Source organism: Nipponia nippon, unplaced genomic scaffold (genome assembly GCF_047370975.1).
Source record: "Nipponia nippon isolate SJK-2023a ecotype South Korea unplaced genomic scaffold, ASM4737097v1 scaffold_19, whole genome shotgun sequence".
NCBI classification, from domain to species: Eukaryota; Metazoa; Chordata; class Aves; order Pelecaniformes; family Threskiornithidae; genus Nipponia; species Nipponia nippon.
Window position 1 is genome coordinate 9,578,879 of NW_028262335.1, and position 27,965 is coordinate 9,606,843.

The 27,965-nt window shown below is 46.0% G+C and overlaps 1 protein-coding gene across 8 annotated transcripts in view; it reads left to right on the top strand.

Moving 5' to 3' along the window:
* Positions 1–27,965, top strand: part of CAMTA1 (calmodulin binding transcription activator 1) — a 325,037-nt gene that overhangs the window by 284,402 nt on the left and 12,670 nt on the right. For 5 of the 8 annotated variants that reach the window (XM_087755022.1, XM_087755015.1, XM_087755016.1 and 2 more), the window contains 12 exons: positions 12,150–12,289; positions 12,534–12,730; positions 13,082–13,160; positions 14,016–14,331; positions 14,702–15,225; positions 16,449–16,636; positions 17,060–17,306; positions 17,794–17,865; positions 18,831–18,851; positions 21,695–21,888; positions 22,077–22,151; positions 27,162–27,192. In XM_087755022.1, the coding sequence (XP_087611148.1) occupies positions 12,150–12,289; positions 12,534–12,730; positions 13,082–13,160; positions 14,016–14,331; positions 14,702–15,225; positions 16,449–16,636; positions 17,060–17,306; positions 17,794–17,865; positions 18,831–18,851; positions 21,695–21,888; positions 22,077–22,151; positions 27,162–27,192 (2,084 nt within the window). The remainder of the gene's footprint in view (positions 1–12,149; positions 12,290–12,533; positions 12,731–13,081; positions 13,161–14,015; positions 14,332–14,701; positions 15,226–16,448; positions 16,637–17,059; positions 17,307–17,793; positions 17,866–18,830; positions 18,852–21,694; positions 21,889–22,076; positions 22,152–27,161; positions 27,193–27,965) is intronic. The other 3 variants (XM_087755017.1, XM_087755018.1, XM_087755019.1) reach the window with 3 other exon arrangements.

Here is a 27,965-nt window from a genome sequence, read left to right on the forward strand (position 1 = left end):
CGGTAGATGTTCATCACCAAAATCCACGGGGGATGTCTGTTTACTGGGACCAGATGTCCTGTCTAGCATGCAGATGCGATGAGATGCAGACAATGCAGTCTTGCAGGAGAGATGTGTTCAGCGTTGGTGAGGTCCTTCGAAATGTTGTTTCGCAGCCATAAGAGACTTCTGGTAGAAAGAAGTCTCTGTCCATAAACAGTAGCACTGTTGATCACTCCTCTCTCCATCTGGGTAGAGGTGACTGTGCATTTAACATTGACTTGGATTTTACCATAAAAGATGAGATATTTGGGTTCTCTTTAGGAAGAGGAATGGATGTTTTGTACTGCGTTACGGGGCTGTGGGTGCAGCACACGGGGACGTGCGAGTGTTGGTATGGGACATGGATACCTTGTTCCTTCCTAGGAACTACACTGTCAACTTCAAATGTTTCTATTCGTCCTCCCCTCCACTGACTCCTCCTCAGTGTGGCGGCTTTGTCTGTTTTGTTTATATTCCTGTTGAGATGTGTTTGGGTTTTTTTTTTTCCTTTCATACATGTTCATTAAGGACAGACTGTTCTGCTACAGTTATTTCAGGAAGCTTGTCTTCTATTGCTTTGACTGCATTTCCCAGACTATCCTTTTCTATTTTGGCTGCAATGCGATTGAATTGAGGTGCAAGACTATTTCATTTTCTGTTCTGGATGTTGTCTTTTGAGCCAGCCTGACTTTTCATAGTCAGACATCTGATTCCTCTGAAAGGTCTGTGTTTATTCTCAGGCTGATGACTAAACATGCTCCACTGCTTAGGTGAGCCCGTACTGGAGTCTGCAGTTCCTTTTTGGATCACGTAACTGCGCAGACATTCTCTGGAATTTTATGTCGGGTTTTAACGCTCTGCAAATTTGCCTTATGAGGGCAATTAGTAAAAGTATGATTATTTTGCGTGTAGCGAGATGAGAACTGCACGTGAGAGCCTGGCTGCTTCAAGGTGACGCGGGTGTTTCCCGTCCCGGCCCCGAATCCCGCTCGCTTACTGGCGCACGCCATGTAAATGCCCGTTGTCCGGGAGCGCTCCGCAGGCAGCTGCGGTCGCCCTCCCGGCCGGGAGCGGCGGGGGCGGCGGCTCGCTGGCTGCCCGCTGGCAGGCCGCAGGGGGAGGCCTCCGCCGGCCCCGCAGCCGCTGGCCGGACCCGCCGAGCGCGGCGCGCGCGCTGTAAACACGGCGGCGGCCGCCAATGGGGGCCGGTGACGTCACCGCTCGGGGCGGGGCCCGGCGGCCGCCGGCGGCGGGGAGCGGAGCGGGGCAGGGCCGCCCGCCCGGCCGCGCGGGCACAGACAATGGAAGGCGGCGGTCGCAGCTGCCTCCCGCCGCCCGTGGCCGCGCCAGGCCGCCGCTGAGCGCGGCGCGGGGAGGCCGTCGGACGGGGCTGGTATCCCGCTATGGCGGCGGCGGGGGGCACCGGCGTGGGCTGAGGGCGGCGGCGGGACCCAGCGCCCCCCGCTCCGCGCCGAGGCTGCCTGAGCCGAAGCGCCCGGCGGCGGGGCCTCGGGGCTGCCCCCCACCTCCCCTCTCCAGGCGCCCTGAGCCCGGCCAGGTGCCGCTGCCGGGGCGCCCTGGGGCGGGTACCGGCGCCTCCGGTACCTCCGGGTGCGAGAGGGTGTCGGGCGCGGCGATGGGCCCTTGGGTGCGTTCGGGGTAACCGGGGCCGCCGCCCCGCCGGCTCCCGCCGCCCCGCCCGGCCCGCCGCCCGCGGCACCGGTGCCTTGGCTGGCCGTCCGCTCCCGCTCGTGCGGTGTCGGTTCTTGCCACGGGCTCGTCTACGGGCTCCAACGCACGGCGTGCTGGTGCGGCAGGCGGCAGCTATGGAGCTACCCGTGAGCCGTCCGGAGCTCTGAGGCAGTGGTCGCCCCGGTGTGGGCGAGGTACGGCAGCCGTTTGCCCGTGGCGGGAGAGGTGCGGCCCAGCTCCGTGCAGAAAGACTCGCCCATCTCCCAAATGTCGGACCGTGCCGCCCGGCGGCCCCAGAGCCAGCTGCTCACCGGAGCCCTTTGGTCCTGCCACGCTGCCCCTCGGCTCCAGCATTTGGGCGGTTGTGTGCAGCGCCATGCCCCCAGTCGCTGAACATCGCTCGGCGTCGTCTTTGGCTGTGGATGGCAGGACTCTCCCATTTCCGAAATATGCCAGCGCGTGCTAGCTCGTTCACCGCGGTCGCAGAGGTGCGGAGAGAGCACAGCTGAGACTCCCGCCAGCGCTGCGGTAAGACGGAGGATCTCCAGCTGGCTGCGAGAATGCGAAAGACGACAGCCAGGTCTGTGGGGGAGCCTGCTCTGTCCACCCCTGCTGCAGGGTCTGCACCAGATGCTGGCTGGAGCCTCCAGTGATGCCTTTGTAGACTCCCAGGTCAGTCCTCTGGTGGCAGATGTTGTCGGTTTATTTACCTGGAAGCAGATGTTGTCGGTTTATTTACCTGGAAGCAGGTAGAGGTACTACACAGGGGTCCGGGACCCCCACCCTTGGCAGGTGAATGTGCAGATGTTACAAAGTACTGCTTCCATTAAGTATTGCAGGATGATGTGTCGTGCAGTATTTGTTTGGGTTTAAATCTGCATGCTTCTGTGTTGTCCATCACTCTGCTGTACTTACAACGTGAATGCGCACCTTTTTAAGCTTGCTGTACCTCCCCTTTCTTCTCCCTGTGCCCCCAGCTGTGGGATGCGGTTGCATTTCCGTCTACTCGCCCTCCCTTGTTGGTCCCCAGCCCTTCCAGGGTGATGTTACGATGCAGGCTCAGAGTTGTGACAGCACTTTTATTGTAGCATCATGTATGCAGAAGGACCGATAGCATCCTAACAGCTCTGGATCACAGTCTCATATTCTGAGTTGCTATGGTGTAGGGTGAGGTCAGTAGCCCAAACCTTCCCTGGGGAGTTTAGGGATGCTTGAAGCACATGCCTGCTCTGTGCCAGGTGATGGCAAAATTTGTTTTGCAGGACACCATCAAAAACAGTAGGACTAGGAAGGGGAATTCAGAAGACCGTGTAGGCCATTCCCAGCATAGAGAATGGGGTAAACATGACGGATGTCTGACTTTTTGAAAGTTTCAAGTGGAGGAGATCTTGGTCTCTTTTGCTGACCTATTCTAGCGTTTCACAGTTTTGTAGCTTGCAGCAGTTCCTGTTTATCTAATTTTGCAGCAAACAGAGGCCATTTCATATCCTTCTGCTCATCAGCCTGGTGATTTCTGGGTGAATATTTTGTTTCTTGAGTTTGAAATTTTTATGAGAGAAAACTTGCGTCAGAATTTTTACCGTACTTACAGTACCGTAGCACAGATACTGCGTAGCGCCCATGAGGTGCTTTTTTCCTGTTTATATCTCCTTTAGTATGTAACCCTTGGAGGAGGGAGTCTCTGTGAGCAGTGGGTAGCACTGTGCAGGTGAGCAGCAGCACAGCATGTCCTCCTAGGCTGTTGCTCTTTGCATACATCCAAAAGCACAACATCTTTCATAGTGTTGGCACCTATAGGAAAGCACAGCCAATTTCTGACCTGAGAGTGACCCTAGGCAGCCAACTGGTTTTATACAAATTACTAAACAGCACAAGAAGTGACATCTTTAGTGGTCTGCCCTACCTCTAAAATATGTCAAGTCCACATGGCATTTCTAAAACCTTCCCTGGTTTGCTGGAGTAGCTGTTCCTGGATAGTGTGAAAATCTTGCCATCCCTAAGCTCTGGGGAAGAGAAGCCTGAAAAAAAAGGCAGCAAGTGCTTTATCGCTGTCGATATAGAGACTGCCACTTCGAGGAAAAAGTCAGCCTGAGCCACCCCCCTTCTCCTCTTCTCTAGTAATGGCATGATAGAGAAAAGTAGGAGGAAGTATCATATTTTGAGGGAGCACCCTCTGCTCTACTGGAGTAGCACTGGCTGCTGGGGGTGATAGAGAGGAACGGAGTAGTCCCACATGGCATGGGAGTAATAACTAAAGCCCTACAGCATTGGCAAAACTATGGGAAAAGTGTTGCTTGTAAGAAGTCTTGCCCTGGTAGGTGGATTAATGGCTTAAAATTGATGACAATGCCTGTGTATGTAGATCTGGATTACTTCATTGTTCCTGCCTGTGCCTAGTAGTGTTTATTTCTTCTGTGAAAGCACGGACTTTATTCAGCTATCGCTTAGGCTCAAAGTGTAAATACAGTGTTTTCCTTGTCTTGTACCTCAGTTGTGGCATTTCTCGCTAATCAAAAGGCCTGGAAGTGACTTGCCTCACTTGCCTCACTTGCCTCACTAGCACAGGTATGCATTTGTCTTAGAATATTAAGTAAAAATTTTAAGTGCTTTCATTTGCTGGTAGAGACCATGACCTGTAATAGCTTACTGCTAAACAGAGCTTTTTGTAAGATGCATTGAGGATGCTACTGCAGCCTCATTTTGGAAATATGTGTTCCTGCAATGGCCACACCTCAGAAATAAGTACTAAACCAGATCAAATTCATACTGTGACAGGGAAGGTGTTCAGGATTTTTACCGTCTAGAAGAATTGAGCAAGACTTTATAGGCAAGTGACAGATGATTTGTAAAATAGGAACAGAGCAGTGGCACTCAGAGAAGTGATGTGTCCTTAGACTGCTTCCATCCCCACCCACAGCTTGCACTGAATGAGAGAATATGGTGTGTCTGACTTGCTCTGCAGAACAGAAAAATGTCTTTGTGCCACCTGTTTATTTACAGCGCTCAGCTATCACACTTCTTAAATTCGGTCTGCATGTGTGCATACAGTGAACGTTGTGACATGGAAACTGCTGCTAAAGAACTGCACGTGCTGAGAAGCCAGTGCCCTCGGAGTGGCTTCTTACCTCCTGAGTATTTAAGCACAGTACTTGGGAACGCACGCAGATGCAGATCTTGCACGGCACCATTAGTTCAGTAGTTAGAAGTCTGTGGGGAAATAATTGTATCCTGGGCAGATACTGCCCCAGTGGAATGTGCAGGAGATCATGCACCCTCATCCTTCAGTCCTTCCAGTCAATTACTCTTTGTCATTTAGGTTGTGTAGCATGGCAAAAAAAACCCAGACCTCCAGGTGAGAGTATAAAAAAGAGCAAGTGGTATAGACACTGCTCACTGCTAAGAACTGCTGATTTGTTTTTCATCAGTGCAAGGCAGTATTTCCTCTGTAATAGTTCTGGCTGCACTGCCATGTCACGAGTGATACAGGCGGTTTCTTGCTGGTTGAAGCTTGCTTGGCAAAAGGACGAAAGAGGAGATCCTTTTGGATCTTTACTTGTCCCGTAAAGCAGTGCACAGCTATTAGAAAAGCAGCTCTCTATGCTAATTTCTTAAACTTGGCTTGTCAAGCAAAGGAGGTCTTGTCACTCGCTGCTGTACATTGGTGTCCTCTTAGCTCCATACCTTGAGCATAGTGGTGTTTTAGGTAACACACAAGCAAAGTGCAAGATCTGAGACTCGATGTCTGCTAACATGTGGCTTTACTACATTTTGTAATAAAGCGTGAGCAGGAGGCAGTGTTTTCAGCCGGTGCCCACCCATCGGGAACACTGCTTGCATAGCTCAGAAATAATACAGTGTCTTTGGAAGAGCTCTTTAGGTTAGAAGATGGGGAGGGCAGTGCAGGGGAGTGGGCTATCGCAGGGGGGCAGGTGAAGCATTGCACTTGTACCTAAGCCCTGCAGCACAGGCGTTTCCCCCAGATTTGGTCCTTGTTTTTCTATGCCATTTAGGGTGGGGAACTCCACCCTTATTAAAATCTCGAGTGTCTTGTCTCCTGCTGGCAGGACGATGTGGCTGAATGAGGGAGTGGTAGAGTGTCTTTTGGTAGTTCTGTAGGAACTGTCCCACTCTGTGTATAATCACAAACATTTCTGGTAGCAACCCTGTTGCCTCCTTGCATGGAAAAAACTTGCACAATATTTGCAAGTGCTGTGTTTTAGCTACCCTTTTAATACAGGGTACGTGCAGTCAGGAGCTGTCACAAGCTGTTAGCAGGCTTCACAAGGCAGGTGCTGCTGCAGTCTCAGGTGAAAGCTTGTGTACTGGGTGTGACCATGCAAGGGTACATGCTGTAGCTGTGTAAAATGCTAACTGATGTAAATAACCATGCATCCTTGAAACACTTGTACCAGAATAGTGTTGCATTGCTAGAAATGTTTTGTCCATAACTTGCTATCATTGCTGTAATCAGCAGTAGGCTCCCTTTGAGTACAAATTAAAAAGAAGCTCGTTCTGCACTCAAATGATGGTTTGTGTTTTAGGGAAATGAGTATGAGATTCAAAGCAATTTCTTGGTAGGGGTCAAAATCTGACCAAGCAGCTCTTTCCAGCCTCTTCCTGCTGGGACAGTCAGGCTCCCCTCAGGCTACCTGTGCTATAGAGCAGCCCCGCCCTGACATGACACTGGAACAACTGGTTTTCTTAGGAGGTCTGGATCCTGCAAATAAATACCACCATGAATAGTTTTGCTGTATTTCCTAAGCTTGGTTTTGAATCCATGGGACAGCTTCTCACTCCCCTATGAAGCGCTGAGGACAACAAAAGTGAAAATGGCTTTGTGTGTGATGGAACAGATCCCTAAATTAACATGTGGCTTGGGGTGCACTTGGGGCTTGCAGAGTTTCACAGAAGGTGCAGGGAGAGAGGAGTGAAGCACGAGCGAGCGGGTGCATGTAGCTCCATCAGATCCTGAAAGCTTCAGAGCTCCCAGCAGATGAAAGCAGCTGCTGGTGGAAAAGCTCTGTGAGACCAGGCTGTCCTGCCTTGCCGGGGCTCGGTCTGTTCACAGAATAGGCCTTTAGAGCATAAAGCCACTGCCTATTCCTGTTATGCTAAGGAATAATGGTGAGAAGTAATTTTTATGTTACATTTTTATTGTGAAATTTGAAGAATAATAGTTTCCGGAAAAGATACAATGTTCAGAATGTTTTCTGTGAATTTATGAGGTATCTCGAAGATACAGAAATGCAGTCATTCTCATCACCTTTGTGGAGGCAGCCTTGAAGAACAGCTTCAGAAACCTTCTTTGTGGTTTCTTAAAGAATATTGTAACGTTTCTTCAGATTTATATGTAATGGAAAAACTCAAGAAGTGGAAAAATTTGCAAGTCTAATTTTTTGGCTCACAAAAAAATCTGAAATTTGATCATCAAAAGCAGAGTCCTTGGGTAAAACCTTAAATATGTGGACGTGTTTGTATCCACATGCATCTTTGCTGCCTTTGGAAAAGAGTTAGGGTGGTTCCAGTGCAAGATGACATCTTGTGCTTGGCTGGAGCTGTTCAGTGTAGCAGGAGAAAAGCTTATTTTGACAACTTGATTAATATGCTGTTGAGCTCTTGTCTTCAGTGCACTGCAAGACAGATACTTGTCGTGAGATCCTCTGTTGAATATAAAAGACAAGAATGTGGAACCCATGTTACTGTAACTTCATTGCCTGCTAAGCAGGTGGCTCTACGCAGACCCCTGAAGTGACCAGGGCAGAAAGGAGCATGACTAGCAAAATAAGAAATAATAAGGGATAAAAGGTCTTGAACTTCTCGGAGTGATACCTGTAATGTTCAACCCTATGGCTCTTGTACCCCGTCTCTTAATTATTGCAAGGTAAATTGCATAACTTCAGACAGTTTGTTTTTTGTTTGGGTTTTGGGTTTTTTTTATTTGCACTTCATTTTCATCCCGTTCATGGTGTTTGGGCTTTGCTGACAGTGCTTTTTTGGCAATTAGGGTTTTCATAGGAAAATGCATTAGAGAGTCAGCAGGACTGGGTCAGGTTTTGTCATATTTTTTTTACCAGAAAACATGGTTTTCTTCTGTGATGAAGCACGGTACTTTACTTAAAGAATGTGTTGTGGCGCTGTCTGATACCTTTATTGTTGAGCTGGAGGATCTTGTTTCAGACCTCAGTTATGTTCAGTACATGGCACACACACACACACAAAAGGCAACCCTTTGCTTCCCAAAATATGAGAGGTTCTCTTGCTGTCCAGTTCCTCTAAGTTTTACACAGCTGTAGCAGTAATCCTTCTATATAGGCTGCTAACATGGATACAGATACATCAGTTTTAAAGATAAACAGGGTGTATCACATGTGACTTGTGGTATTTAAAGCTGACTTTGTTTTTGACCCTGTTGAACCCAGGACTATATAAAGGAAAGCAGATGTTTTCATGCCAGTTTCTGTGGTGTAAGTTGTACTTTTATTTTCAACATGATGCTGTTGTCCTTAGGGATGAAGCTGGCCAAGTCTTGTTACTGAGAACAGAGAAGTGATGATGTTTTGATACAAACTGGCAGACTTGGGACTTACAGAATGTTGATTCCCAGGAGGCCACTTAAAGACTTATCCTTTAATTAGGTCCCTGCAAAACCTAAGTTTTCAAGGTACAAGATCATCTTTATTCCTTGTACCTTAATTTTCATGGGGTAGGCCTAGTGCAGCCTGGTAAAATAGTTTGGAAATTCACTCGCCTGTGGACAGTTGATGTTTAAAATCATCCTGAGAGATACTGCAAGAGTGTGCCAGGAGGAGAGTGTGTAAAAATTGATATTTGTATGTGGTTTGTTTTTGGGAGCCTAACTGAAAGCAGGCAGGTTCCCTGGCCCTGCTGCAAGCAAGGAAGAAAGGAAATGTGCTACTTAGGGGATTGAATGACCCAGGAATCTTCCACACAGTGACGTGTGGTGTTCTCGCTGCAGCCTGGGCATGGCATCTGTTGGCTTATTAGCAGCGTGTGAACTGTGCTGATCATGGTCCAAACGCCATTAATCCGTGGCCTCCGTGTGGAAGAAGGGGAGCCTTTCCTCTCATTGCTGAGTCCAGGGGGAACCTCGGGGGAAGATGTCCTTCCCTTTGGCTGTTCCTCTGTGCTTAGGTGTCCTTCTTTTGTTTTGTTAAGAATGTACCAATTCTTGCAGCATAGCTAGTTGCTGTCTTCCCTTTCCTGTTCTCCCTCTCTCCCCCCTCCCCCCTTTTTTTTCATTTTCTTTTTTTTTTTTTTTTTTTTTGGTAGACTAGTGCAGTACAGTTACTTCAAGCAACCAGTCCCTTTTGAAGGGGACACCTTGGTGTACTTGATACCATGGAATTTATTATGGAGCACTATACATAAATAATTTTGAAATTGCCATCAGTTTTGGCTTTGTTCTAGCTGCTTAGGTAGCCAGTTTAATCACCTGGAAAATGGGCAACATAGAGATACTTTCCATCCACTACTGCCCCACTTACCATATTTGCTGCCTGGAGCTTTCTAATCCAAGGGTGCGCCCTGCTGCTGGGTAAATGCCGGCAGTCTCTGCTAGTCATGGAAAGGGCTCCCCTCACTCTGTGCTGGTGCTCCGGAATGTTTGTTTCCACTTCCCATTTTACTAATAGCGGCATATTTCTGACCTGCCTGTAGACTGAGCAACGATTTACAACCATCTGTGAAAAACACCATTGTCTTGGTAAGATGCTGAAGGTTACAGGTTTAAGACTGTGATGAGTTTATAATGTCTGTCCTTCAGACTCCTGTTAAGTCAAACAGATACGCTCTGCTGCCTAAAATCAGGTAGTCCTGCCCTAAATGCTTCCCAGGAGCACTGTCCAGGTGTCTGAATAGGAATACATGGGAGCACTACGTGCTGTTTCAAATTCTGTTTCCTAAGAAAAGTTCCCTGCTTTTCTTTCTTTGTTTTAGTCTTCCCATCTGAGGACAGTGGGGGTGACAGATGTCCCTTTAGTAATTTCAGTCCTCTGACAAAAAGTGCCAGGAAGTGCTCAGTGTCATTAGCTTGATATCAGGAAAGGTGGAGGCTTCACTCATTAGAGATCACAGAGCCTAGAGAGAAGAGCCTGGAAAATTAATAGGACGAGGCCCTCCAATTCTGTTGCACAATGGTTTCAGCTTAAAAAAAAAAAGGGGGGGGGGAATAGTAATCTGCACAGTGTACTTCTGCATCTCACTGGAATAATTTTCTCCTGCTGTTTCTGGCTGTACAGAGTAATTATTCCCTTTTGACAGCTAAATGGGTAGGAGCAAATCCCCAGGATGTTGCAGCCCTGGGCTTGTTGTTCTATAACACCAGTTCAAGCCAAATTTCTTCTTCTTTTAAAAAGATGCTACTTTTGCCTATACAAGGTTGAAAGCTCAGATACGATACCCGGTGTGCATTGCTAGTCTTAGCTCTAACAAAATGCAAGTGCTGATGACCCAACTAGAGAGAGTGGCATTAAATGTGCAGAACAGAGCTGTTAACCTGCATGGCAAACGTGGCCCCTTTTCCTGGTGCCAGAGTTGTAGTAGCTCTGTTTGGCACAGGCCTGCGGTGAGAGCGGATGGCTCAGAGGTGCCAGGTCTCTGTCAGTCTCTGCAGCGTACGTGCTCTGCCTGGCAATGGGGAAGGAGGAGACAGCAACATGGGCTGCACTGCAGCACACTGCAGCACTCCCGGAACAAAGACTTGCTGGAAAAACGCGACTCGCGTTGCTGCTGTGTGCTGACCGCAGTTCAGAGACAGGGCTCTAAGACCGCATCTGCGTTACGAATATTTCCTCATGTAATTGTCAGTCACTTTCCCAGAGGCTTTGCAATTAACAGGACAACTGAATTATTAATAAGGCACTAATAGTAAGTAATAGTGTTTTGGACTAGGTGAGAAGACTGTAGTGAGCTCGCCTCTGAAATGGGGTTAGAGGGGAGGTGCTGGCCGCACTCCTTTGTCCCTGGCTCTTGAGCAACCAGGGTGGGATGCTGCACTACAACCTGTTGGAGCTGGCCTGAAGGGAGCAGAGCTCTTGTCTGCTGTCAAGCCACGGCAGCCTCTTAGCGAGAGGGGGATGTCTTTAGCCAGTGGACCTGAGCTGTCTCTTATCAATGGTCTGCAATATGGTCTTCAGTGCAGTACAGCAGAGAGATCCATATCTCTCTAATACCCTCCAGTGAGAGTTGCATCTTGCAGAGTGTAGTATACAAGTACTCCTGCAACCTTCCAGGGAAGACTCTGCATGCAACCAGGTCACTCAGAGAAGACTTTCTCTTTTAAAACCTGATCAGAGCTTGTTCATTTTGATGCACAGATTCCTATTACTGTCAGTGGGCTTTGTTGCTGGGGTTATCAGTGCTCTGCCACACCATGTCATCACCATGGATGCATGAAACCAAACAGGATGTGGGCTGTCGTTTCCCAGTTTATTATATATGCTGTTAGCATGATAGCAAGATTCATTGTGTTCCCTATCCACAAAATTATCCTGCCCAGCTTCACATGAGCTGCATGAAGCTTCTCTCTTATGGGTCACAAGACAGAAGGAGCCCTCTGTGTCTGCAGCCACTCGACCTGTGCTGACTGGCCCTAAACACAAAAAGATTGCTTGAGTTGATTTCTACAGCATCAGGTTTAACAATGTCCTGTTAACCCATCTAAATCTCCCTGCTCCACTATTCAAGCATTAGTAGCTGTATCATAGTGCTAGGTTACAATGCAAGGAGGAGAAAATAACTAATATAGCCTTTAGACTTCTGCAGAGGCCAGAGGGCTCAAGAGTTGTACTGCTTATCAGAATGATGTTACTGGATTATCAGTGCCCATACTTTGTGATTTCTGGTAGTTGGCTGAAGCCGTTTTCCAAGAAAGGGAGCCTGTCAGGGAATGAGCAAGTGCCTTTTTGAAGGCTCTTTTTTCTAAGCACAGAAGGAAGCAGAGGAGGTTTTTTCCTCCAGGTACCATTATTGTATGGTTTCAGGAGGCAAGCCAAGCTGAATTCAGGACTCTTGTAAAGTAGGGGGATTGACTCTGAAATGGAGAGTATTTCGATAGATGCGATCCTACTGAAATGCTGTCTGAATGGTTATATTTGCTTAGGGTTTACTTGTGTTTTGAAAGAAGTTGCATTATCCCAGTCTTTTATTGTGTGGGTACAGCTAGAATCACAAGGGAAGGGATCTGTCCTTTTCTGTCTGTTTTCTTTAAGGAAGTTCTCTGGAATTGCAGTCAAAGGGATACTGCAGGAACTTGAAGAGCAAGGACACTGCAGGGCGAGTGTCCCTGTGCATTGCCAAGCAGAGCAAATCTCCTGTGTGACTTCCAGGATAGTTGTTTGTGGCTTCCTGCAGTAGGCTGCCAAAACCTGAGCTTTCTTTCCCTGGAAATATCCTTATTTGGTCTTTCTCCAACCTAGATAACCAGTTCAGGATGTCAATACTGGAGCGACTTGAGCAGATGGAGAGGAGAATGGCTGAAATGACAGGCTCCCAGCAGCACAAACAAGGAGTAGGAGGCGGGAGCAATGGGAGTGGGAACGGAGGAACGCAGGTGCAGGTATGAACCCCGCTGTGTCCAGACACAGCAGCTTTATGCTTTCTTACCAGAGTTTGTTTTTGGGGGGGGTTGGAAAGGATTATAGTTTTTCCTAAACAAGTCTGGTTTGTGGCTGTCTTTAACAGCAGTTGGCTTTCACTCGCATTTGCCACTGTCTCAGTACTTCTAGAAGCAGAAGGCTGCCTGCTCAGGGCAGATTGCAGCTCCCCTCAGTGGTTAAACTGGGATGTGTGTGGTGTTTCAGTGCGTTTCTGGGACTGCGACACTGGGCAGCTGCTTTGAGAGCCGCGTGGTGGTGGTGTGTGAGAAGATGATGAGTCGCGCTTGCTGGGCAAAGTCCAAACACTTGATCCATTCAAAGACTTTCCGAGGAATGACACTGCTCCACCTAGCCGCTGCACAGGGCTATGCTACACTGATCCAGACCCTCATCAAATGGCGGTAAGACCCAGCCTGTTGGACTCTTGGGTGTCAGTATGAGCATGGCAGAAGCATATGTAAGCTCTGCTTGGTCTAGATTTCTTGTTGTCTTTTACAAACGGCCAAGTCCCTGAACTTGTTTCTGTCCCCTGATCTGACAGGACCTGTCTCTTGAGAGAGCGAGTCCAGTCACTGAATGTATCGTGCTCTTGAAGTCTCTGGTGGGGGCACCATCTGTAGTAAATATGTGTATCATGGGCATATATGCGTGGTCACTTTGTTGTGGTATGGTGCATTGGGTAAAGCTGTGCATTTAGGCAATGATCCTAACATGGCTGCAGAGCATCATTTGTTCTGTTGTTTCCTCTGCAGCACCAAACATGCAGACAGCATTGATCTGGAGCTGGAAGTTGACCCTTTGAATGTGGATCATTTCTCCTGCACTCCTCTGGTAAGAGCAGAGACTGAAACTTCTGAGAGAGTGTGAGGACCCTCTGGAGTTCTTCCTGATGCATTATTTTCCTAATGTGTTCACACTCTGAAGAGTAGATGTTTCTTGTGTGTCCTTGCTGTGTTAAATGGTAAGGCACAGCACTATGAGCTTCCTGGCATTTTGTTGAGAGAGACCGCACAGAAAAAACCTTGTCATTGAGTAACATGAGGAAAGGGGGACAGACAGGTGGTCCTGGTTGTGTTTTACCCAAAACCTAGTCTCCACTATTGTCCTGGGGAAAGGGCTTTACATGCCTTCTTTCAAGTTGTTCTGTTTGACGGACTGACAGTAGAGGTTGTAAAGTCATTACAATATCTTGGTCATTGGAATCATGAAATTGTGACTGAGAACTTCAACAAGCAAAAAGCCAAAGCAGGTGGAACCAGAAGTGCCAGTTTACAACAGCAGTGTGTTGATTTTATTGTTCCCAACCTTTAGTCCTGTCTGTGTGTTTCTGATCTCAGAGATTCTTTTGCCTGTGAGGCTGTTCTGTCTCTGCAGTGATGCCAGTGTCAAAAAAAAAAAAAAAAAAAAAAAAAAAAATGCCAAACCCAAAAAAACCAAAAAGCGTTTATTACTCAGTAAGAAATAGTCAAACTGTGAGCTTCATTTGACAGATGAAGGTTTCTCTGTCATAGGAGACAATAGCATGCATCTAATCCTCTGTAACGGCCTTTTATTGGGATAGGACATATAAAAGCTAGTTGCTGGGGTTCAAGCATGTTATGGTTTTGCTTATCAGAGTCGTTTTTCTGTGAGCTGGGGAAGGAGAAGGCAGGTCGCCCAAGGGGTGAATTGTCTTTTCTTTTTTAGATGTGGGCATGCGCCCTGGGCCACATGGATGCAGCCGTTGTGCTGTACAAGTGGGACCGCCGAGCCATCTCTATACCTGACTCCCTTGGGAGACTGCCACTGGCCATTGCCCGGTCTCGGGGCCACGTGAAGTTGGCGGAGTGCTTGGAGCAGCTACAGCGAGATGAGCAAACTCAGCTTGGGCAAAATCCCAGGATTCAGTGCCCCTCGAACACAGACTCCAACGCAGAGAACTGGGTGTCCCAGTGGCACAGTGAGCTTATTGCCTCTCAGGAGCCTCCGAAGGGAGTCACTGTGATATCCAGTACAAACACAGGTGAAACAACCCTGAGGGCATGCACTGCTTTGCTGACATTTGACATGTGAAAACCTGGGGGCAAGGAGCTCGCCTGGGTGGCAGATGCCACCTGTAGCCCCGCTGTATACATGCTTAGTTCTTTTCTTGTGGTCTCTCTGGCATGTGCTCCAAGTATCAGGAAGGGGAGCAAATGCATGCTTTAGGAAGACGTGTATCTTAAGAGTGGTTGAGGTGGTATCCTCCCTGGGTGATAGTTACTCTCTTTGCCCATATTGTCGGATGTCCTAGAGCGTGGCACAAACTTCCACCTGCAGCAGAAGCTGTTGTAGTTCCTACAGCGATCATGGGTTGCATGTTTTGTTTTGACCATTGATCTCTTTGTTTCCAGAGCTGAGACGACCAAGATCAGAACCTTCCAGTTACTACAGTAGTGAGACTCAGAAAGATTACCCCGCACCCAAAAAACATAAGCTGAGCCCTGAATATTTTCAAGCCCGGCAAGAGAAGCTGCTTTCCACTGCGCTGAGCCTGGAACAGCCAAACATCAGGAAGCAGAACTCCAGCTCCAAGCAGTCCGCCACTGAGACAATCAGCCCCAGTGAAGGGATAAGGGACTATGGCCGGGAGCTTTCCCAGCATATCCCAGAAGTTACTGGGTACCGGGGCTCTGGCAGCCAAGCAGGCATCAAATGGAACCCAAAAGACATTTATATTGGTGTGTCAGCAGTGCAGGTGGCGGGGAGCCAGAAGGGGGCTGCACTGGGGAAGGACACTGTAGCCCATCGGCTACGCCAGCGAGAGCAGATGAATGTGCTGATGATGGCTGACAGGGAGATGGTGGATGCAGAGCTCTTGTCCTACAGGGACAATGCAGGGGATGAGGACTGCTTGCACCACATGGATGACTTGCAGGTAAACATACCCATAGCGCCAAGATCAGCGGTCTCAGGGAAAATGGTGGCTGCACAGAGGAGCCTAACTGTGCGAAACTTCTGTGGAGGCCTTTAGAGACTCTGAATTGTGCTTTGTGAAAGGAAGTGGTCATATGGTCAATGTATACTTTCTTCCAGTTTCAAAGGTTATCCTTTCAACACAGATGCAAAGGCTAATGGTTAGCATTTCAGGTCATGCACTGGCATGTGCTTCAACAGTGTACAGGATGCACAAAACTGTTTGCAATTTTGCAAGGAAAAAGGAAAAAAGCAGAGCCTCCTGGTCACATCAGTGAATGAGACTAAGGTGACCCCGTAGTCCTTTGGGAACCGGAAGGCAGTTCCTACGAAAACAAGGTGACCTGACAGAGGCAGTGCTGTGATTGTAGTCCAAGCTGCTGCACTTTAAAGGGCAAGGAGATAAGAGTGGAGAACGGGAGAGGCAGTGGGTTTGGGGAAGGAAAAATCCTACCAGATATGGAATAGAGGAAACAAAAACACAACAGAAGCAGGACAGACAGATGAGAAGTAGTCACTGGGGAAAAGATACTGTGTTTGGTCTTCTGAGCAAAGAGAGTAATGGGAGCACAGCTACACGCACTGCCTTGACATCTCTAAATATTTTCATCTTGCTGGCATAACATGGATGAAGCAGATCTTTGCAAAAAAAGAACTGGTTTCTGTTCTTCATATTAAAAATTCCTGTGAACCTTGGCAGGCGGGGGGATATGGTTCAGAAGGATTCCTGACAAAGCTGTGATCCCAAGGGTTTTAGCTTCTCTTGATGTGCCTTTATTGTCCTGTCATGCTCTACTGCACATCTCTGCAAAAGAGTGGCAAGATCGCTTTTCCTTTGGAAATAAGATAGTAGTGACAGCTGTCAGTAGCGTACAGCAAAGGTCCAATGATGTAAACCTTTCACCAGATCTCTTGGGCTCCCCATATGCTCAGTGAAAAAAGGTCTGGGGAATATGAAACCCTGCAGTGCTTTGTCAGAAGAGGCAGAAAAGCAAACAAGCTTTGGTTAATGAATTTCTCTCCAATGCTGAGATAAACAGTAGACTCCAGCTACCACAAGTTTGGGGAAAATGGGGCAGTCTGTCTAAAGGGCTGTAACATGCAAGTGTAATGGGGCTGTAACACGCAAGTACAAGGCTCCTGCTACCAGGCAGCAAAAGTTTGCTCTCCTCTCCCCCTTCCCAGGTGAACATGATGACACTTGCAGAGCACATTATTGAAGCTACGCCTGACAGGATCAAGCGGGAGAATTTTGTGCCGATGGAGTCACCGCTGGTGGAGAGAACGGACAGTGCTGCCATGAGCACCACAATGAGCTGGCTGGCCAGTTACCTTGCTGATGTTGATCATCTGCCAAGTGCTGCACAGATAAGGTCAGTAAGAGTTGTGAAGTCGCTCTGGGTTTTTGAGTGATCTGAATGCTGGGCAGCATGCACTGATTCTTTAGCCTGCAGATGTTATTTCTTAGTGGGACTCAATGCTGGTGTTCCAAGCGCAGCCGCGCTCTCGTGGTCAAACGTATCGTTGCCAGCACAGCTACAAATTCATGGAAGAATGGGAGCGCATGCTGCAGGAGGCAGGACAGGAAAGTGGCCATAAAGTCTGACTTGTGACCTCTTCCAGTGCCAAGTCTGTGCAGTGCAGTACAGGCAGGATCAGGAATGTGGGATGTTGGTTGGAGAGAGGGAGGGGAGCATGAACTTCTGCCTTGAACTGAGAAATGTTGTAGTTCTTACCTGTGATGTCAGCTCAGGTGCTTTGTGAGCCAATAATTCCTGCTATGATTGGTATTTCAGAAGTCTGTATAGTGAACCCCTGACCCCTTCTTCGAACACCAGCTTGAGCCCTGCAGGCTCACCAATCAGTGAAATAGCTTTTGAGAAACCCAGCCTTCCCTCGGCAGCAGACTGGTCTGAATTTCTGAGTGCATCCACCAGCGAGAAGGTAGAAAATGAGTTTGCACAGTTAACTCTGTCTGATCATGAGCAGAGAGAACTCTATGAAGCTGCCAAACTCGTCCAGACAGTGTTCAGGAAATATAAGGTACGTGGCCAAAACATCCGGTGTCTTCCTTGTTAGTTGTGAGAGAGTATAATTTATTACAAAACAAAATGTGGGTAATACCCACTCCTGGGACAAAAATACGGTTTCTGTCATAACCTTTTCAATGCTTCCAGCATGTGCTTGTTGATGTTTACCCAGCAACTGCCATACTGGAGAGAGCATGCCATGCCATAGCACGCCTTCTGTGCCAGAACAGCACTCACAAAGTGTATCTTCAAAATATACCCCAGAGGTTCTGGTTAGTTGCCTGCTTGGTGTAAAGATCAATTTTGAGGGTTTGTCCCATACATGAATTGACAGTATAGATATCTCCAGGAAATGCCTAGACCTCAATCAGACTGGGTAGCACTGATAGGAGAGATTTAGAAGGAGGTGCCCTGCAAGCTGCTGTGAGCCACTTAACATCATCTGTCCTGTTTTTTGGTGCACTCTTGACTACTTATTGCTTCTTTCCTTCTCCACATAGGGTCGTCCTCTCCGGGAACAGCAAGAGGTGGCTGCGGCTGTTATTCAGCGTTGCTACCGAAAATACAAACAGGTAATCAAGGAAGTGAAATTTTATGAAACATGTGTAAGTGCCATGAACACAGCCCTTTGTAATGGGAATTATCCCACTGTTCTTCTTGTATGCTTTTCAGCATGCAGTAATGAAATGCCCTGCTCAGGCAAAATTGAAAAGTGTCCTGAATCTTAATTTTGGAGGGAATCCTTGAAAGGATTGTGTTTGTGATGATAACCTGCATTTTTGCTATGAGATAGAGGGCAATGATGTATTCCATATTGGCCTTTGTGCATGCTATAGCCTGGTGAGACTCTTCTCTGACTAGTTGCTTGCCAAATTTCATTGTGAAATTGAAGTTGGTTTTGCCTTTGATAAAGGCGAAGATGAAAAATAGGTTGGTTTATTTTGCAGATACTAAACTTTTAAACTATGGGAAGTCACGTGTTGTAGCTTGATGCAAGTTGTTCCAGGACTGAGACTGTTCTCCAGACACTAGTTGGAGGCATGCTTTTAGGCTGAGTTCTCAACCCCAGAAAAAGAAGATACTTTTTCTTCTTCCTTTTTGGTTCTTGCTTTTTTGTGAGGTTTTTTGGGGGTTGGGGTTTTTTTTGTTGTTTTTTGTGGGGGCTAGAGCCCATGTCTCTCTCTTCACTATACTGTGCTAGACTCGAGCTGTGTGATGCCTGGCGGCATGTTACGTAAAGTGAAAGGCAAGATGCCTGTGCTCTTTTACAGCCTTCAAAACCATTTATTTGAGAAGCCCTTCAAGTGTTAGGTGACTGCATCATGATTCACATTCAACCTGTCACATGGCTGTCGTTCTGGAGTGGTACTTCCTCTAATGGGGAAGCTTAATTCCTTTCAAAAACTGCTTGACAAACTGCTTTGTCTTGGATCCTGGAATCGCTTCTTTTTGAAAGAAGATGGTTTGGGTTTTTTATTTTTTCATTCTTTATTTGCAGAACTAACATTAACTATGTATTTTTCTGTTTCTCCCTAAGCTTACTTGGATAGCCTTGAAGGTAATACAAATACAAACACTATTTTGGAAACAATTCCCCATGGGTCACTAACTTTCACATTCAATATAAACCAGGAACGTGGCATTTAGAGAAATGTTTTAGTAGTAACCACTAATAAATACCTGTAGTTGAGAAATCGGTGACAAACCGAACCTTATGGGAGGTACATAGGGGCTGCCATGCCACAGCATATCAACATAGTAGTACAACTGGAAAAAAAAAAAAAAAGTTGTCAAGTAGTCTCCTGCTTCTACAGGTACTCATATAAGCAGTGATGGGCTGAGGTGCAGGGAAGGTTTTGAAGCCAGTTTCCAGAGGACAAGCTTTCCTTTGTTGCTGCTAATTAGCCGTCACTCGGTGATCTTTGCCTTGGCATTCGGGGAGCACAGGAGACCATTTATCCCACCCGTGCAGCCGATGTCCTCTGCATTCTGCTTGCCTGCCAAAGTATCTTGAACATTTGTCTTTGAAATACCTGTGCCCTGAATTCCGGAGACCGCCATCTCATGTACGTGGCTGCTCATACTGGAGGCATGACTGTTGATGCCAGTCTTAAATTGTTCATGGCCAATAATTTTCTACTGTAAAGATGGATTTCCCAGCTGTGCAACGTCTTGCTCTCATCAGGTACTAGAATCAGCTGAGCTTCTCTCAGAGCTACCCAGGAAGCAAGGCATGCTCTTCCTGGAGAGAACTTGTCCTCAGGGTAATTTTCCATCCACAGCTTCCTCCTGCACCATGGTTTTGTATCAAAGTACTGTTCTACCAGCACAAGTGAGCTGAGCTTTCCAGGGCTGCTGTATTAGCTGAGGCTTACCACTTCACGGACGTTAGGTGACTTCTCCATTTATCTTCTTCCCAGCTGGAGGGATAAAGAGGAGGAGAGGGAGCAGCTAATCAGCTAAGTGGGGCTTAGAGTTGAATGCCAACATATCGGGATCTAGTCTATCCAGTGACTGCTATTTTCTCTTTCATGTGCCTTATTCCTCTATCATGTTACTGTATTGCTGAGATCAGCACAGGCTTATGACTAGATTTGAACTGTCATAGCTCACATCATGGTTTCGTATTTGAACCCTTCTGTTCAGGGGTTTCTAACTCAGCCACAGAAGTCCCATCTGGGCTAAAAATTGGAAGGAAAACCACGACCAGCCCACGAGTGGACTTATTTAAAATAGCTAATTTAAAACCATAATCTGATCCATTTAATTAAAAATGTTAAAAAGAAAAAATAAAAAAAAAAAACAGAAAAAAAAAAAGGAAATTAATAATGGCAAAATACAACTGCACCTAATGACTGCTTCAATTCCAAAAAGTGAAATTTGGTAAATGGTGGTCTGTGATGATATTGGAGGGTTTTTTGCTTTGGGATGATGTTGCGGGGGAGGCTGTGTTTGCTTTTTTGGGGTTGGTTGTTGTTTTTTTTTTTCCCCAATAGGCAGGAAAACTCCACTGAGACATGTTAGGACATTACCCTGTGTAGGGCAGTTGCTGCTATTTCTGTGTCTCATCTGTCTGATAAAGTGAGCAGAAGCCATAGCTGATAAAATATCCAGGAACAACAGACACATAAGTTTTGAAAGTGTTAAAACTTTCAAAATAAGATCAGTGAACACGGATACCTCTGTCATAGTGTTAGTTCAGAGGTATGAGTGCAACTTCTATACGTTATTCTACATCTCTATCTTAAAAAGGACTTCTAAAAATATTCATGAATGCATATGGTGTCTGTTAAGCAGCCATCTACTTGCATGCTTTAAAAGGAAAAGGATGTAGAATAAAGATTTTCTTTTTAAGAGTTTGTGCCTGCTTTATTTGGAATCATGAGGCTAGAAATAATAGAGTGCTAGAGGGAATTTTGGATGCGTGTGCTCATGCAAATTTGCAAGTTCAGTGGATGCTTGTTACAGACTTCTAATGAGATTTAGTTTTGCCTATGACAGGCTCAATATTAGACTTGCTTAATTAACTGTTGTGGATTTTGTTAGGTTTGGGGTTTTTTTTAACTTACAATCATATGTTATTCCATTTTAAGTGCTTGGATTTAAATGGATATATTTGAGCAATCAGAACTTTTGCAGTATTGTGCTATGGCATAGAAACATGAAATGAACTGTTTAAAAGTTAATTGTCCTAGGAAAGTAGAATACACTTGTGAACAGCAAATTCAGTTCTGAAAAAGTAATTTGTTTAAAAGAAATTGTTAAAGGAAGGCACAAAAAAAGTGTATTTTGGTTTTAGTTAATTTTTTAGCATTTTGGAATAGTTACTCACACTGCTTTATCCTTATAGTCACTTAGTTGGGCATATTTTGCTGCTGTTGTTACGAGTCTTTACAAACAGTGGCTGCATAGAAATGAGCATCCTGTACTTTGTAATGAGATTTCTGTGTGCAAGGGAAATGAACAATTCCTCCAAGTCTAGTCAATTGATTTATCTCTAAGGCAGACCCACTGCAGTACAAATATGAAGCAGTGTAAACGTGACTCAGGATCCGCTCCAGTTGTTCCAAAGTTGTTCATAAATATAGTACAGCTGGATCTGTTCATTAGCGTGTACGTGTAGAGCCTCTGCTAGCTAGGTATTAAATAAAACCAATCCTGTCAAACTATTCCAGGGGCAGCAAAACAGGTAGTTGCTTTCTTGATGCAGACTAGGTTCTGCACATAATATCACAGTTGTTCCAGTTTGTTGTCACCCTTTTCTCATACAGTTCCCAAGCAGCGAGTAGATACTCGTTTGCTTCTCATCATGTCTTAGTGGCACAAGAGTCTTTCACCGTAGGAACCTGCTTCTTGCTGGTTTTATTGGAATGCCTCAGCTTCTCTTTGTTTCTCTTGTAGTATGCACTTTATAAAAAGATGACGCAAGCTGCCATTCTTATCCAGAGCAAATTCCGAAGTTATTATGAGCAGAAAAAATTCCAGCAGAGCCGACGAGCCGCGATGCTGATCCAGCAGTACTATCGTAGCTACAAAGAATGTGGGAAGAGGAGGCAAAACCGTCGGGCAGCCACCATTGTACAACAGAAACTCAGGTGAGCTGTTGGGATGTTAGATGCTACCAGGATCTTTATATATTGTTTTTACACTCATCAGGGCTATACTGTAATTTACAGACAAAAACCAGTGGGAAAAGGACAGTGGTTCATAGGATAATTATTCTTGCATTTATTATTCTCCCCAGTTTTGCCTACACTTCAGTGTTGGGTTTTTTTGTGTTTAGAAGCAGTCTGCTTACCAAGAAGCAGGATCAAGCTGCTCGCAAGATTATGCGGTTTTTACGACGCTGCCGCCACAGGTATGACACTATCTTTTGGTATCTGACCTTCATTAGAGCAATGCAACAATATTCAAGTGTGTCAGCAATGAGTGCAATATAAAGGATAATAGAATCAGCTCACTACAGATCTTTTAATCAAATAACGAAGCCCAGCTGCTTCCAAGATAAACTGACAAAAATGAAATCTCTAACTTGGGACTGTTGCAGAAAGAAAATCATGTTCAGCTCTATTGCTGATATGGTAAAGTAGCCCAGGTTGCACTGGGCAGACGCAGAATGAGGAAACTGTGAGCGAAGCAAGGCACGTGACTTTAAAAGTTGGACTTGCAGAAATCTGAAAAAAAGCTTACCGAATCATAGCTACAGCTTGCAAGTGCTGCACAAAGCATTCATGGTATGTGGGAAAGTGCAAAATGCAACAACATCTGGTGGAAATGCCTTTAGTTTGGTCACAGGATCGTTTGGTAAACTCTCATCAAATACGGGTTCTTTTTAACGTGGGTAGGTGGAATATGCCAACAGAGCAGCAGACAAGTTAGTTCACATCAGCCACTCCACAGATACCTCAGTAAGCGGGGAGTACAGACACAGACATAAAGATGAACCATCTCTTGCCAGCGTGGGAACCTGCGCAGGCTTGCCAGAGTGCTCACATGTGGAAGCTAGTGCTACCATACCAGTACTCTGCTACGTGCAGGGCGTTTGTTTTGATTTTTCAATGAAAGGATCCCATATATGATCAGGTTGCAAACCAGAATTTTGCCTAGACAAAAGTGAATTCAGATGTTTCCGACTCTGCTCCCTCCATTCTCACCACACATGCATTTCATCCACTCAGGAGCTGGTCAGACCCGATGCATTTTGAAGCATGTCTAGTTCAGCCCACTGATGTTTGAACAAGGGGAGCTCTGAGAGGCAGAGAGGCATGTGATAAACTTGATTTTAGAAACAGACTCGGTCCTTTTTGTAGCATTTCAGAGCTGCAGTTTGCAGGAGGTCAGTGTGCCTCATGTGGTGGAAGGACATCTTACCTGCAGGTTCCGTGGGAAGTAACATGTGTGGACAAGAAAGAGGGCTTTATAGTTTCCAGGCCAATTCCAAATGCATTTGAAATAGCCACAGTTGTTCATGAAGAAGCACAAGCGGCTTCTTGCTCTCAGCAGGGCATGTGGAAGAGACCAAAAGGTTTGTTTTGTTGTGTTTGTTGGCCAGCATGTCCCACTGAAGCAGGCAGAGGCTCAGAACTTCTGTATCCTCTCAGATCTGCTTGAAATCCAGGCAGTCCCTGGGGAAGCCACGTGCCCATTTCCATCTGTGGAGGCTCTGGGATCAACCTGCCAGAGGCTCTTACAGCCAACTCTCACACACAAGCCCAGAGAATACCTCACAACTAGCTGTATGACTGGGTTTCCCACCAATGTCCAGGGTGCGCCATGCACTTCAACCATGCTCACTTAAGTCTCCAGCTGTCAAGTAACCTAGACTCTCCAGGGCTTAAATTGCCCATGAATCTAGCAGTTTTTCTTGCCTTCAGCTCATTGCCTTCCTCTTTCTCAGCGTCTCCTGTTTCCTTTGTAGAGTGAGACCCTACTCATTTGCATCACTGAAATTTGCAGGCAAGACCCTTCCCTTTGCCTGCAGTCACTCTCTCTCTTCAGCAGCGTCGTTACTGCTGCTGTGCATCTCTGGGAGATGGGTTTAGGTCTTGGGTATTTATAGACAGGAAATGACAAAAAGACGCGGGGGCAGGGGGAATCCATTGTCAGTAGGCTCTCTCTGGCTTATGTCACACTGCGCAGTACTTGAGTTTCTGCAACAGTGCAGTCCTGTCTGTGTCCATAGGCACTTTGTTAGTGGTTGTGGTTACTCGGGAATTCATCCATGGTTCTTGACTAGGATGCAACAAAAGCAAAAAGTAACTTATTTCCACTGAAGATGTTAAGTGTGTTTCAAAACTGCCTTGTTTTTCCTTCTGAAATAAAAACGATTGTGCATTCATGGTCATGTACTTTCTCCAAACAATCATAGGGGTTTAAACCGTGTTAGTGTAGCTAATATTAATAATTGACATAAATTTTAACCAGGAGCATTCTGGCATTGGCAAATGCTAAAAATAAAAGCAAGACTTAACAAAATGACAAAACCAGCATTTAGAATCTGCTTGAAAAAGACATAAATTTACCAGCCTACTAGATTTACAGAACTGTTTAGAAATGTGGCAAGTTTGCGCCTCTTTCCCCGTGTTCCTCCTGCTTGCCAAAAAAGCTCTAGCAAGCAGTTGCAAAGAAAGATGTTTTCCAAAACTCTTCGTGCTCTGTGCACTTAGGCTGCATCTGTGATCCTGGGATCACACTGCAGGAGTATCTCACGGACCCTCGGAGTTTCCTGGCTGCCGGTACCATACAGAGGGATCTGGTCCCTGTGCTTGTTTGTGCTCAGTGAAGAACAACACACGAATCAGGTTCTTAGAGCTTTATTACCACACAAGATTTTGAAGACAAACAGATTGAAGTTTCTTGCTTGTGTAAACAACTGCAAAGGAAAAGTATAATACTGGAAATGATACAGATCTGCTTATTAAAACAGAGCTTCACTTGCTTCAGCATCTCAGCTGACTCAGACTGACCCATTTGCTTCCTTGCCCCCCACCCCAATGCAAGATCCACGTGCTTTCCCCAGCACAATCACATCCTGGCGAGACCACCCCCATTCATTCCTTCCCAAGCTTGGCTCTGCAACCCCCTTCCTGAGCTGGCCTGTTCGTGGTGTTTGTACACCCAGGCACCAGGTGGAAGATGAGGTAATAGACTTCCTTCTCATCTGCTCTTCTTCAAGCTTTCTGAATTTTCTTTTCTGTATCTTAATAATTACATTTATTCCTCACCGCTTGACTTTTCTTGCTTACCTCTTTCTAAGCATAAAGTAATAAGACTTAGGATGTTAAGTAAGTTTAAAACCACCTCTATATAAGCCTCCTAATTATATCTGTTCAGTCTACTGCGTGTCCTGTGTAACACTCACACAGGATACAGTGATGATGATGATGTGACTGGTACTTAGGCTAACAGCCCCACACACTGTTTCAGGAATACTGCTTGTTGGAATCCCATCACGGACTCCTCCTGAAATGCTCAAAATTAGCACACTGCTGCTATAAACAAGAAATTAAGAAAGTTGCCAGGCTCCATAAAGAAATATTTCAGCCATCCAACCTCCTGAACATCCAGCGGCAAGCCATAACCTCTAACATCTAATGTTATTTAATGTTCTGTAACGTAAAAATGGCACTGCAGAGCCACTTGTTAAACCACAGTGCCTTGTCAGTACAAGGGATAGAAATGACAGATATTTTTGGAAAATCTGAGGGAGCGAGAGAAAAGAGAGCATGCACAGGAACATCAAAGAAACAGGATCTTGTAGCAGATTTCTGTCAGCTGATAGAGGTGGGGGAGGAGGCTGTAAAAGCCACTTGCAGTCTGTCATAAGGGTACTGAGCTAAGTGAAAAGGCAGCAAATTCTTAAAGTTCAGAAGTTCAACCTTAAAAAAAAAAGAAACTGGTTAACCTAGGTTTTTGCACAAGCAGATTCTGTTGCTGGGCCAATAAATGACTCTTAATAAGAGCTTATTCTGTAGCCTTTAGGCAAGATTTACTCAGGCTTTCCCCTGGCAACCATGTGGTTGGTTGTTTTTTTTCCTATTTTAAATTGATCAAAGTCTGCTTCAAGCCAAGAGAACTCTCTCTGCTAGCATTCGGAACAGCTTAAATGGTCGTCTTGTCTTGTCTTGCTTATTAGCTTTTTGGCACAAAGGCTCAGTAGCACAAACGTGATTCTTAGCAGCTTGAGGATCCAGGGCGCATAAGCATGTTGGTCTTGTGTTTTCCTATCTCCTCAACTTATGCTTGTTGCCTGATCAGACAGTATTTCAGATGTTTTGAGAGAGTTAATGAGAGAGGTTCTGCAGTTGGAGCTCTCTCAGTAATGGATGTATAGACGTTGATGAAAATCAGAAAAGAAATGTAAGTTTTGGTTGAATGTATTCTTAGAGAAGATACTGGAGCTCTAGTAGCTGAATATTATCAGGTGTCATGGAGACAAAAGCGGTCATTCATCAGCAGCAGTCATTCTGACAGTCAGACGTGTATCGTTTCCTTTTGACTTTGAAAAAAAAAATGTGTTTATCCATCTATTGTCATATTCTCAAAAATCTGGTTAAAAACATGCATCAGCCATAACATGGTATCAACATGACTTGTCACAGAAGTGTTGTTTGTTGAGAACGAGAAACAGAAACTTCCTGGCCTCCCAGGAGAGTTTCGCCTGTCTTCCTGTGGTGCCTGGACCTGTCGACTGGCACTTGACTAACTTTCAACCTAAAACTTGCCGTTACACCTACTGTGAGTTGAGCTGTCTCCTGGCACGCTGTCCTGCGTGAGGCAGAATGAAGGGTTTGCGTATTTAATGCTTTTGGAAAGACTCCACCTACTTAGTGATCCCCAGATACGACACATCTAGAGCTGCAAGGAAATCCGAGAGCTCCAAAGTGGGTTTGGGTTTGCTGAGCTGAATCCATATATGGTCCATACAGTCAGCTTTCACTGGGAAGGTAACCTCCTATTTCCTATTCTTTCTCTGAGTCTTAGGAAAATTTTAGTCTTTTGAGAGGTATGTACACCACTGCTAGGCTGTGATTATGATCCGCAGCATTTTTTATGGAGTAGCATTTGGAATGAGACAGAAAACAGACAATTGCTGCAAGGGAAGGCAGGATGCAGCTAGAAATGCCACAGGGATGACAGTATTGGGTTTATTTTACTTGGTTATTGCTTCCTGCCCTAAAACACCTAAACACAGGACTGCTCTTCCCTGGTAAAGAGGAGGAGTCCGGTAGGCAGGAGTGGGAAGGATTCTTTCTCTCCAGGCAAGCAGAAGTGTTGTCTCCTCCTCCCTGAAGTGAAGCTCTTGGTAAGGTACGGTTATTGCCATGTGTGTGCTAATAGCTCTTTGGTATTGTTTTGCAATCTGAAGCCCACTGGTGGACCATAGGCTGTACAAAAGGGTGAGTGTAGCTGCCTGCTAGCCAGTTCCTCTCTTCCATTTTAAATATTTTTGCTTTCTGCTTGCTTGCATGGGGCTGCAGCCGAGATATGCCAGTAAGTTTCACCTCCATTATATAAAACAGAATCCTGTATAAACTAACCCTACTGCAACGACTAACACTGCTGCTTTTATAACAGGACAGAGCTCCGCAGTAGATGTTACCAATGCATGAACGTGTGAAAAAGGACATGTATATTCATCATGGGCATGCTTAGGTGGCGTTGTCGGTGGGATATTTTTTCAGTATCCAAAATGGCTGTCAGTAGATTTTGGAACTCGACGGGGTCTGCACTCACACACACTCAATGAGTAACGATGTCCTTTGTCACGGGACTGCGACAGCGTTCAGGCTAGATCCTAGGAAGCTGCAGTACAGATGCAGCCTACTCTGGATGGGTATTTGTTTCTGCCTGAGCCAGAAAGAAGCAGAAGTGCTCTTCACAGTGCTTTTTACTGCCTAAGGTGGTTAAGCACCAATGCTTATCTTCTAGAAGTTGGTCTTCGGTAAGTTACATGTCCGGTTACCTTACTAGGGCCAGCTTGTTGACAACTGCTTCTCTCAGCTGTTAATCTACCTAGTGGGAAGGGAAACAAAAAACCTGAAATTAAGATGCTGTAACTGTGTTATAGTAAGTGCCAAGTGAGCTTCTGTCAGGAGTCTCATTCTCAGCGTGAAGACAGTTCACTCGCCTTTGTGCTTAGTCACATTAGCAGGCCAGTTTGCAACCCGAG